General features: G+C 37.4%; 1 protein-coding gene across 2 annotated transcripts in view; it reads left to right on the top strand.

Annotated features, from left to right (window-relative positions):
- The window catches only part of DNAJB6 (DnaJ heat shock protein family (Hsp40) member B6), a 58,579-nt gene that overhangs the window by 19,562 nt on the left and 26,573 nt on the right, over nt 1–12,444 (top strand). For both annotated transcript variants that reach the window (XM_014257403.2, XM_088063151.1), the window contains exons 6-8: nt 5,238–5,372; nt 6,196–6,340; nt 7,783–7,853. In XM_014257403.2, coding sequence (XP_014112878.1) covers nt 5,238–5,372; nt 6,196–6,340; nt 7,783–7,853 — 351 coding nt within the window. The remainder of the gene's footprint in view (nt 1–5,237; nt 5,373–6,195; nt 6,341–7,782; nt 7,854–12,444) is intronic.

The following is a 12,444-nucleotide window of genomic DNA, read 5'->3' as shown; positions in this document are numbered from 1 at the left end:
GCAAAAATGCTGAACATTGCTTAAGGAGTGCAGGTCATCCAGAGGTAATGGAAATTTCCTCCATTTTTAAGGTGTGCCTGAACATTTGAGCATTCATTTGATAAGTATGAAATGCTGATTACTGTACTCCAACATCTCTGTAATTACCATATAGATGTCATGCAAAGGTGATGTTTTAGGTCTCCTTTTCTAGAAAATAACAAATCCCAAGATCTCTGCTGTGTATCATTAGAAGGACTTCCAAATGCTTCTTCTGGTAATTTATTAAATGAGTGGGGCAAACAGATCTTTTTGATGTATAATTTATGAAAGTGAGCAATTACAAAGACCGTGCTGTAACATTAGGCTGGTGAAGCAACAGTGCTTGCAACACCATCTTAGTGTCTCCCCTCAGTAAGGGGCATCAACAGTGTGCTTACTTTCTAAGGAAGACAATATTTCCATGGAAAAGTGCTTACAGGTTTCTGTGGCCCCTCCAGTTCTGACAGTATGTTTTTTAGTGCCTGAATGCTCTCCAGAGCTGTAGCATGAGGTTCTGTGTATGTTTACCGCAAAAACATCTACTTTTTTCAGATAAGGATACAAGGTATAAAACATCTACTCCAAGAATTCTGTTGTATTGTAGGTATTGTATCTATAGTCCATTTGAGACTGTCTTCTGGCAGGACGTATAAAGTCATTACAGGATGCTTTAGATATAAAGAGAGGATGGGGCAGGCAGCCCTTGCTTACTGCAGCAATGCTTGATGCCATTGTGTTTGGCTGTGCCCTTCCATGGTGGCTGCACAGTGTCCTTTATCCTTTCTCCATTATCCTGTGTTGCAGGGAGTGCCACCCTCCTGCATCTGCAATAGGAGCACTTGGCTCAAGTGTTGTGTTTTGACAGAGGCAGTAGTGAGGCTCTGGTGGCAGAGCATAAAGGAAAGAAGGTCCACTGGTTGGGGAGGTGGTTCAATGAGTGGGGCCTGAGCAGCGGCCCTACTTGGGCAGGGTAATTCCCTTTGCACGCTGTCCCAAAAAGATTACTAGCATCTGATTGTGACAGTACATGCACTAGAGAGCATTTGCTGACAGCTCACCTTTTATCTCAACACCTTTGATTCTTGGAGGTGAATGATAGCACTGCAGTGGAATGTGGTCAGCAATAGCATCCTTCTATGACTGAAAGAATCTTCCTGAGCTGCCTTTGTCCCTTGGGCACTTCTGCTCCTGCCTGCCTTGTAGCCAGCACAGTTGCTTTTATAGTCACACTGTGAACTCTAGCAAAGAATTGATGTGGCTGGAGCTGCTTTCATCTGGAGATGCTCTTTTCAGCATTTCAGTTCCTGATCAAGTTCCCCAAGCAACAGCCAGGATACAGGGGTCTTAGTAGAGGTGACTGCCATCAGAAAGATAGCATAGTGACTGCCATAGGAAATGTGATGCTTGTAGTTTATCATGTATTGTAATTTCAGCTAATGTCTTAGATTGCTATAATGAATTTTGAGTTTTAACTGCATTGTGGACTGCTTCAAATTGTAAGGTTTGCCCCCTTTCCTCCCTTCCCGTTGTACGGTGCTTTCCTGCCCATGTTTTTCCCGAAACACCAGTTGTTCCAGTGCTGAAAGAGATTATTAGCTCATGGTGCAACAGAAAGTAACAACTCAGTGTTTTCTTTTGGATCAGTGAATTAGTGCAACTTGTTTGGTTCCATGATCACAAGGCAGGAAAGGAAAACAATCACATCTTTTAAGCAGTATTCTGCCATGAGCTGAAAGGGGAAAAAATCCTGTTTCTGTGTTACAGCTGAGGGCTCCTCAGAGTGGAGAGATCATGACCTGCCTGATTTTGAGCTGCAGTGAGATATTTATTACAGTAGTTGTTGTTATTTGACCTGTTTAGAGGTGAAATTCTTTTCCTGTGGCTACAGAAAAGCAAGATAATACTCCATGGTTTGCAGGTAGCAGGTTTAATGTTTAACCCAGAGGAACAAGATAGTTGTTGCACTTGAATTAGCAATGATTTTTCTAAAGAAAGTAAATTTTCCTGGAAGCATTACCTCCAATACAATTATTTTCAGACAGGTTTGTTAGTATACAATCTTTTGTGTTGCTGGGGGTTTTCTGTTCCAATCTCTACATTAACTTTTTGGCTTCTAGATCTTCAGTCTTCCTACCTGGTAATGGCAAGAGACCTGAAGTCCTTCATTTTGCCTGGTGTTTTGGTAATGGGCTACCATGAGTTCTTTGCTTAGGCATTTGCCTTTTTCCAGAATGTTTTGTGTCATCTGCTGTTGTTGATAGATAAGAAGTCTTTCTCACTGGCAATCTGTATTAGAAGTGTATTTCAACGTTTTTATTGAAACTGAATCTAATACTCTGTCCTCCCATAAGCTTCTGGTAATACCTAGATTATTATATGCTGAATTTATCTCCAACAAGTAGTTAGTAATACTCTTTAAGTATCGCAGGTTTAGCATTTTGATTTTCTGAATCTTGGAAGTTATATTTATGTATTTATTTTCACCTTTTTAGAAACGGCGCTTTTTTTTTTGTATTTTTTTTTTATTTTCTTTTTGCTGCTTAGGATTCTTAATCTGATATGCTGCTCACATTCAGTAAAAAAATGGACTGGAATTAACAAAATGACTGTAATAAGAGGAATAATTAAAACTCCAACACCTTGCATTTAAACTGTTTGGAAAAGGCCTTTTGTGCAAAGGTTATCAGGGACGCAAAGATTCTGCTAAAATAGATGTACAGGGCTGAAATGTTATTATTTTGCTGAGTGGTGCTATTAATCATCCTGATTTAGGAAGTAAAAGCATAAACAGGGTCTGAGTAGCTGTGAGGTTGTATTAATGTGTATTTGTTGCTAGAAACAGCAAATGATAGTGCAGCAGCCTTCTGCTGCTTTCTCTCAATGTGATTTTTTTTTCCTTCTGCCTGTTGTATTTGGCTGTCAAAATCATAAAGGAATAGTTTCTCTGACAAGTCCTGCCCCTTTTCCTGTCTCGGCATAATCCATCCTGCTGAGCATTCTGCAGTGCACTGCGCAAGAGTGGTTGGTCTGTCTCACTTGAGCAAATTACAGGAAGAGCACTGGAGGATGTTCCCAGGGCTGCTGACAGCAGTCACCTGACGTTTGAACACGTGCTGATACCAAGTGCTGACCTCTTCCTTTGCTGTGCGGGCTGATAAGGCATGGCCGAGTGTGGCCGAGTTAGGCTTTGGTGTGGCAGTAATCCACTGAGAACCTGGGTTGATATCAGGGATCTTTAGGAGAGTCGGTGATCTTCCCTTAAATAACTTTGTTTCTGCAGCTGTTGTGCCGGGGAGGAGAGATTCACTTGCAGAATAGGCTGATACACTGTGGGAGATTAAAAACTCAGAGCTTATATGACAGGTTGTTTTGTTTTTATTCCAACTCCAGGTAACGAGAAAATTTGGATTATAAATAGAAAGCTTAACAGTGGGAGTAATATAGTATAGATCATTTGTACACGTGAATGAGTGACCTTCATAACTAACCTATGAGTCATTCCTGTGAGAATAAATTGGACTACAAAACAATTAACTGCAGTGGTTGTGCTTGCTGGTTGATATGCTAGACTGACAAAACTGTCCTTTTTAAAAAATGGACATAGTGCTTGTTTTGGAAATTATAATAATTCCCATATTTCCATGCTCAAGTGTTGGTTAACTTCTATAAAGGTAGCAATAGGTCATCTTTAAATTGGGAAAAACTTGCTTTACTTGGAAAAAAAAAGAGGCTACAAAAACTGTGAGGCAGGAAAAAATCTTGCTTGCCTGTGCATGTAGGATAAAGTTTTGGTCCTGTGTTGTTTTAATAACTATGGATGTTAGGAGAGGGGTAGGGGTATTTTTTAGCAGCTGCCCTTGTTCAGCATAAATACATTGTGACATTTCACATTTAAGTAATTGCACATAAAGCAGATGGTAACTGATATACTTTTATTATCATATTGATTGCTTAATGATGCTTAATTCATATTGCATTAACTTGGTATAAATTGGATAAGTTACTTATTGTAAATCAGCTTGGATTTTTGTGGAGTTACCAGAAGTGGAACAAATACTGCATTTCTGATCTTCTGTTTGTCAGTTGTAGTTCTGAACAGTCAGGTAGTCACAAGTCTCTCCTTGCTTTCATCCCTATATTGCTGCTATCACCAGGTTCTGCATTTTTCATTAAAAGCTTATTCTGAGCTTTCAGTACTGAGTCTCTATGTACAAGACTTGGTAAAATCATTTGTGTTCTCAATAGCACTCATTCTGGGAGAATTGTGATTGATGAAGAGAGTGGTTGTAGTTCCTAAACTTTTCTGGTTTTAATCCAAGTATTATATTTATTGACTTTCTGGTTTATTACTGCAGATTTTTTCTGTTGTTCTTTGTCTCAAGAGAATTAGAAAAACGCAATTTTCTGATAATTCTAGTAAATAAAGACTGCTTGTATAGGTGCTGGTGTTGTACCCCATGGCCCGACACCTCCCCCATCTTATTTGTCCTTTGTGGAAAGAGACTATTGTCTTCCTGGTGGGATGGAACAATAGCTGTTCTGAATGACATAACAGTGGAACTTGAATTTGAAATAACATTTTATCCATGACCCCCTTTCTCTGTTTTTGCCCTCTTCCTCCTGCTTGGTACAGACCTAATGCCTCTTTGGGACACTGTGTGTAGACCTCCATACTTTGCTACTAAATGTGCATCAGAATACGTGTTTGGAGTATCTAATGTGGCAGGTGCTAAATTAAACACTTGGAACACTTTAGGATTATGAGTCATCAATCCCTGGCTGCTGTTTTTAGATTTCAATAATTAATACAACCGATCTGGAAGTTACTTTTCAGATCATGGTGATCCACAATAAATCTTGAATAGAAATAAGCTGGAAAGTTCAGGTACCTGTATATTGCATTATAAATAATGCAGTATTTTCCATTAGGTTTACTAGTTTTTAATGCTAAACAGATAAAATAAGGAAATCAACTATTTTTTATATATAAAATTACTTTAAGGTCCAGAAGCAAGCAGAATTTAGACCAGAAGGAGCATAGGAATTACCTTTGGGGGTGTCTTAGTTCAGTAGCCTCAAATATTTTAAAGGAAGAATCTTACCTGTTAAAGAAAAATGTTTTGTTTGGGTTTTTTTTTAAGTAAAGAATCCCTAATTATTAAATACAGAATCACTCAGTAATATCGACCGCTTGAACGTTGTCTTCCGTTTTGTAGAAGACCCTTTCGAGGACTTCTTTGGAGGCAGGCGGGGTCCAAGGGGAAGCAGAAACAGAGGCGGTGGAGGATCATTTTTCTCTGCCTTTGGTGGATTCCCTGCTTTTGGAAGTGGTTTCTCTCCATTTGACGCAGGTAAATATAAAAACATTTAAGAAAGAATATAGTGTGAGCTCACAAAGCATTGCAATATAATAACCTGACTTCTCCATTCAGGCAGTTCTGAGACTGATTTTTTTTTTTTCCCTTTTTTTTTTGTTTTGTTTTGTTTTTTTATTAAACTGTTCTCTCTAAGGTGTAAGTATAAATAAAGCCATAGTTAGAGTATTTGGTATTTAATTTCATTTTCCAATTTCATTTGGTATATGAACTGAAAGTTCATAAAGAGTGAACAAATCTCTAAGAAATAGAACTTTCTGTTTTCTTTATTTTGGTGCTACAGTTTCTTTATGGCTTTAGAATTCTTTTCTGTTTGCTTTCAGGAGTGTGATGGCTTTTATTACAGGTCCTGAAAAACATGTACCTAAACCCCATGGTAGTACTTAGTTTGAGTGCTGGGAATCTGGATATTGGTTGGGATGTTACTGACACAGGACTTGTTCTGCCAGCTTGGGGCATCCCAACATCTGCACTAAAGCTGATGATCAGAGTCATTAGAGTTGCTGGCTTTCCCCTGAGTGCAGAGGGTGGATAAAGGTTGAATGCCTTTTCAGGGGAGGAGTTGACAGATGGTTTTTGGGCAATGCTGTGCATTTGGAACTTGAACTGTGGGTGCATATGAGAGAAATGGATGGGGCTGGAGCTGTGGTTTTATTCTCGTGCTGGTGTTAATGCCATCTAGTCACTGATGCTGTGTAATGCAAACAGCTGAGGGCTTCCTTAAAAGTAGGATGTAATCTGAGTGGATCCCACAGTCATGCAAAATTACATTTTATTTAAATGCCTTCTTTTTCAATAGGTTTTACTTCATTTGGCTCACTGGGACATGGAGGCCTTACTTCATCGTTCTCCTCTACGTCATTTGGTGGCAGTGGGATGGGAAACTTCAAATCAGTATCAACCTCAACTAAAATAGTTAATGGCAGAAAAATTACTACAAAGAGGTAAGTGATACAAATATGTTTATATGAAACTATATTTACATTCATATAAATATACTGTATCTTTACACACACACATACAGTGACGTTCTTTTTTTTTTTTTACTTTTGTTACTACATTCATCATATTATTTGGATTCCTCTGAATGCTTAAAAACATTTTGAAATATTTTATTGGGTTCTCTGTCTCTTCTTGGCATTGTTGAGTTACTTAGTGCTGGAGCTCTTTCAGGCTTCAGAGCCTGCTGTGTAGTGCTGCACATTTTACTATGACTACTTGACTACTGTCTGCCCAGTCAGCTTGAGCTTCTGGAAGGAAAGTGTGCTTGGTGTCTACTGATTGTGAAGCTTTTAGCTGGGAATTGGGAAGAATTTTAGTTTTCCAGACATGAAAGAATTTTCCCTAGCATCTGCTTAGTGTACTTTCCTAGGCAGTGTTTGAGTGAAGTAATTTTTTTCTGTCTGTTAAGTGAAATAAGCAACTGAAGCCTGCTTTGGAGAAAAATGTGCCTGTTTGTTGGAAAGTGAATTTTCAAGTCCTGTGCACAGTGTACTTTCTCTCCATTTCATGCTTGTGATGGGGACATCATTGCATTTGGGAAACCCAAGTCTTAGTTATAGAATAACCTACATGGAATATTATAATCAATATAGGAATACTGAACAAGTAGTTCAATGTAATTTCATTACTTAATAAAAAAATTACAGAAAAGTAAGGGAGGATGAATTGTTGTCTGTTAACTTCTGTCCCATACTTTTAAGTGCAAGGTTCTTCTGTGAACTTCTGTGCTGGAGAGCTCCTATCATCTTGACCACTTAAAAACAGCCTCTGGATCACATGCTGGTGTGGTCATGGTATTTTTCTGTGAGTGTATTCCAGAAAAATCTGAAAACTCAAAAGCTTTTTAATAATCTCTCTTTCAGACAAGGATACTTGAATTTTATAACATACATGCTGGTCATAACATTCGTGTATAGTTGGCCTACAAATCACTTGATCCAATCAAATTGAAAGTGGATTAAAGACTTTTTGTCTTGTGTGCAAAATTGTGATTAGTTCTGCAATATCATACATTTAACAAATGGCTAGGGACTAAATGCACTGACAAGATTGTGCAGATCTGTCAGAGCATTTAGGCCTAGATAACAGCGTGTAGTGTGAGCACAACTGTGATAGTGTGCCAATGAGATGGCAGCTGTAACTGTGAACTCTACATCCTGGAGGATTCCAACTTCCAGAAGGCAGTTTTCGTGACTAAGCAGTGGGGAAATGCAGATGGTTACTGGTGACAGCTCCGGCACTGGTAAATACCAAAGCTTGCCAAGTACAGTTGCATTAAGCAGGTGGTGCTCCTTTACAGTTTGTTATCTAAACCCAGGGTTTGATGTGTGTTTAAAACTGTCTGCAGTGCTCTAAAATGGCTCATGGTGTTTTTGTCCTGCAGAATTTTTGAGAATGGACAAGAGAGAGTAGAAGTTGAAGAAGATGGCCAGTTAAGGTCGCTAACAATAAATGGTAAGGAGCAGCTGCTACGCTTGGATAACAAGTAATTCAACGCACGCATTTAACAGAAATTTTAAGCTATAACAGCCACCATTTGAGGATTGACAGGAACATTTTTTGAAGATTTCAAACGAATTCAACTTTCTGTATATCCGTATTCAATCTTAAGTAGTATAAGTAGCTCACAGAAGCTCATATTTGTCATAGACTTTTGAGTTAATTGTTGGGACCACATCAATTGGACCATTTTTTTGTCCTTAAAATTGTTGTAAACTTCTGTATGCACTTTTCTTTTCTTATCTGTGATCAAGGTGAACCATGATCCTTCAGTAGTGCTAGGGCAAGATGTACACTAACACTAGCATGAATCTTGCTTTTTCCAATTTGAAATGTGAGCCAATTAGTAGTTCAAGTCTGCTGTGAAGTTAACAGTTCCAGGATAACCTTTTTAATAATTTCAACTTTTATTTTTTTTTTTTTTTTTAATGTTTAGTAGTGAACAATGTTAATACATTTCTGGTAATGCATTTCTGGTTTAAATAAATTAAGGATGTTTTCTAGTTGTGCATGAATGCAGACAACTTTAGTAAGTTTTGACAAATGTTTAACTGTGTAATGTAAGCAAAAGGTAAACAAAAGTGAAGCCAGTGAGCTGAGTCTTTTGTCATTTGCTAAAAAAAAAAAAAAATTCAAAATGAATAAATGCTGATGTTTGTGGTGCATTCTTTCATGAATGGCATTTGTAACCTTCCTGTGTCTGTGTGTGATTTGGGCAACTTGGGAAAACGGTGCTTTTTTTTTTTTTTTTTTCTCCTTACCATCTTTTTCTTCAGTCTTAAGGATGAGGGCCTTTTTTCTTCGCAGATGTTTTCTTCAGTGTGACTGAAAACATGGTTTTTAATTTCATTTCTAAACCTGTATTTGAAGCACCTATTTTTAAGAAGCATTCAGAGGCTGACTCTCTAACTCCATCTTTTGCCCTAATATGTAATTATTTTAGGTCTAGCCCTAAAGCAACTCTATTTTAAAAAAGCTTTCTGAAGTTGTTCTGAGATTTGCTTCAAAAAATAATTGGTAGTAAATATAAATATAAATTTGATAAATTTATTTATTTAACATTTAATAATTACAAAAATGCTTTGAGAATTATGAGATTTTTTTTGCTGTTTTGAAAACAAATAGTAATTGTTTTGAAGATTTGGACACAATTATTAGGATTATGATATCTCCTATCTATATGATAGGATTATTTTTAGTCCTCAACCAAAAATCAGAAGATGGATTAATGCCCTTTGTTAAATTAATGGAGTGAAGTAAAGTGTTTTTATTTTTAGCTAAGACCAGATTTTCAAAGTTTAGTGAAAGATGATTTGGTTTTGATGTGAGAAAGCACGCAGATAACTAATGGTGTATAACACCTGCCAGGTTCTGGATAGTTCCATGCAGAGATCATGGATGTGGAGTTTTCATCTGTGCACCAGCTTTGAACATCTGGCCTTCACAAAACTTCAGGGTGGCTTAGCGTGTTTTTTTTTTTTTTTTAAAAAAAAAAAAAAAAAAAAAAAAAAGCATGGTGTTTTCAAATGATCACATAATGCCTTCCTGCTGAACACCATCTGCTTTGTACTAACAAATGTGTTGATTATTAAATACATTGAAGAGATATGCTCTTGTTTTTCATGCAGGAGAAGCATTTCAGTTTAAGCCAAAACAAGCTAACAAACTGCTACAACAGAATTTTTATTTGCAGTAAAGTTAGTATATTGTACTTTTGTCCCTCTACCATTAATGCTAATTTGATAGAACTGAAAAAAATAACATGTAGAAGAAAAAATAAATATGGACTTTGGTTTTGGGACTAAGCAGTTATATACCTTTTCAAGTTCTTTGCAGAGTTCCTGTCACTTCAGTGTTGTGTTTTTGATGTAGAAGCACAAACTTAGTTTAGAACTAAACAGTGTTTTCTTGTTAATGCTGTTTTTTCCCTCCCCATGTATGTTACTTCTTGATCCAGATAACTAAACGTGAAATTTATTTCAAAATTTGGCTTTGTTGTGATGTCTTGAGTTATTAAAAATGTTAATTTATATTTATAGGATGCAGTGTGCTCCTTTAAATTATGTAAATTGTAAAAAATGCTTTAAAATTGATTAACCAAGTCAAATAAAATTAGGACAATCTGGAGTTGAGTCTGAATGCCTTCCTCTGGATACCCATAGGCTTTATATTAAAGTGCCAAACTTTGCCTTCTAGTTTTATTCCAAGTCATCTTCTTTAGCATTTAAATTATCTTTCTCAGGTTAAGAACACAATTAGGGTGGCAAATCTGTACCCACATGTTTATCTTCTTACCTAGGAAAGTGTGATCCTTCTCACAGTGTTATGCACAAACAGGTCACACCAGGGTTCTACAGTGAAATTTTTTTAACACTAAATGTGCTCAAGATCCAGTTTTTTGGATAGTCTCTCTTCTGCCTTCAGATCCCCAAAGCTGCTTGTCAGAGCTGGCCAAAATGCAGCATTACAATGCCAGTGCTGCATTTCCTTGGTAGGAAAGCAAAACACAAGGAATGAGTCAGCAGAAGGCAGAATTTGGCAGTAGATTCCTGCAGGAGTGAGATACCCACACACCAGCATTTCCATAGACTGGTGGTTAAACTGGATATGTGGTCTTGGTCCAAATACATCATTGGACCAGCAATTCCAGTTCCAGGTTCAAAAAACAATTCCAGCTCCAGGTTCCTGTCATCATTCACTTGACTTAAACCTAACAGTCTCCATCTCAGTGTGGTTTTTGAAATAACATCACAGTCAACTTTTTTTTTTTTTTTTTTGATGCAACTTCTTGCATCCAGCTCCTTTTCTTAAAACACAAAATAAATCCACACTCCATGTTATATTCAGAATTTCTTCTGATTAATTTAGTTATTTTCTCCTTAAACCTACTTGCTAGCTTGCTTTTAAAAAAATTTCGTGTTGTTCCTTTCTAATAGATGATTTGCATGGATGTACGAGACCTGTTTATTGGAAGTGATAGGTCATCAAGGGCAGCACATTTCCTTAAAGTTCAGTTTTGGCCAAAATAGTGCAAAATAATAACAGAAAACATTCTTGATAGCAAATGCTAGGTACAGATGTACAGTGGGATGAGGCAGCTTTCAAAACCAGGTTCTTTTGGATTAAAAGTGCCATCTTTTCATGCAGGAGGGATTCATTTTGTATGTTTAGGGACACCATCTATTTAAATTAAGCTTCCTGGAAAAACAGCAGTTTGGAAAAACCAAGATGGAGTTTTTGAAGCTGCTAAGTCATTTACTCTTTCATGCTTTGCTTCAAAGTTCATTGGTGGATACAAGAACTTTGGAATGCTTTCTCCTGGTGCAGCCTCTTTCGGGTCCCTTGTGCATGGCAGTAATTCCAGTACAGCACACTAACCCCAGTTTCTCTGTTGATTGCATGGCACCTACCCCTTCCACTTGGCTTTACTGAAGGAGTTTGGAATTTTGTGTTAGAATGCTTCACATTGTAAAATGGCTGCACTCCTGCAGTGCTCAGCTGTCACAATACCTTCTCTGCTGAGAATCAGAGGGGTTGATTTGTGGTGTAGGTGGCAAAGCTGCTCTGCAGAGAACGTGTACGTAGCATTTGTAAGGTGGATCCTGTATCAACTTGTGATTAATTGATGAGCTGAGTTAGAATGCTGAAAACAAGATTGTAAAAGATTTAAAAACCCATCATCTCTAAGCCCAGAGGGTTTGTATCTCTTCTCAGTGTTTGTGTTTGTTTATCCTGTTTCCTTGACTCCTTCAGTGTTTTGGCATTAGGTGTTACTGGAGGTGTGTCTTTTGTATTAGCTGTGCTGTGTTTCAGACCATCTGTGGGATGGTCCAGTGATAAAGTTAGATTATTTTTTTTATTTTTGGAAATGTGAGTTCCTGAATACACTTCTGTTCTGAGAAGTGAGCTTAATACCTCCTTTGCCTGAGTCTAATCTGTGATTGTAACAGGATAGTGCTTCTGAAGATGGTTGTGTTGCAGAATGAATGCTACAGCTGTTTGATGCTTGTGGTCAGAGAACCTTTGAAAAGGGTTCAGTACTTAAAATACTTGTTAACCTTTTTGTGGAAGTGTTTCTTAGTATTTTTGGAAAATCTGTCTATTTGGTTATGATTTTTGGATGTTCTGGTATTTAGGCTTATTTTTAAGTCTTGGTATTCTCATGGGCTAGTGGCAACATGGACATCAGTAATCTGCCAGTCAGCAGTAACCAAGAGTTGAAACTTTCCTTTTTCAACATAAGAAAGCTTGTTTGCACTATCTGCTCCCTCGGGGCTTGTTTACTTTAGGATTGAATTGTGATCACAGACTTGTTTTGCCTAGTACTCAACATAGACAGTTTTCGTTTTCTTGTTATTATTTGTCAAGTGGTTGTTGGTACGGAACTTCTTATCTTCCACCTGAATGCTGAAATGGTCCTTACATTGCACTAGGGATGGAATGAAGAATGTTGACTTTGTAAGTGTTACCAGCTGTACCTTTGAATTTATAATGCTAATGGGTTTCCTACTTGGTTTTGAAAAAAATACCTTGGCTATAGTTGGTT

This window comes from Pseudopodoces humilis, chromosome 1, assembly GCF_049639895.1.
Source record: "Pseudopodoces humilis isolate 2021_Gansu_Grassland_sample_001 chromosome 1, ASM4963989v1, whole genome shotgun sequence".
Lineage (NCBI taxonomy): Eukaryota > Metazoa > Chordata > Aves > Passeriformes > Paridae > Pseudopodoces > Pseudopodoces humilis.
This window is presented reverse-complemented; position numbering and strand designations above follow the sequence as displayed.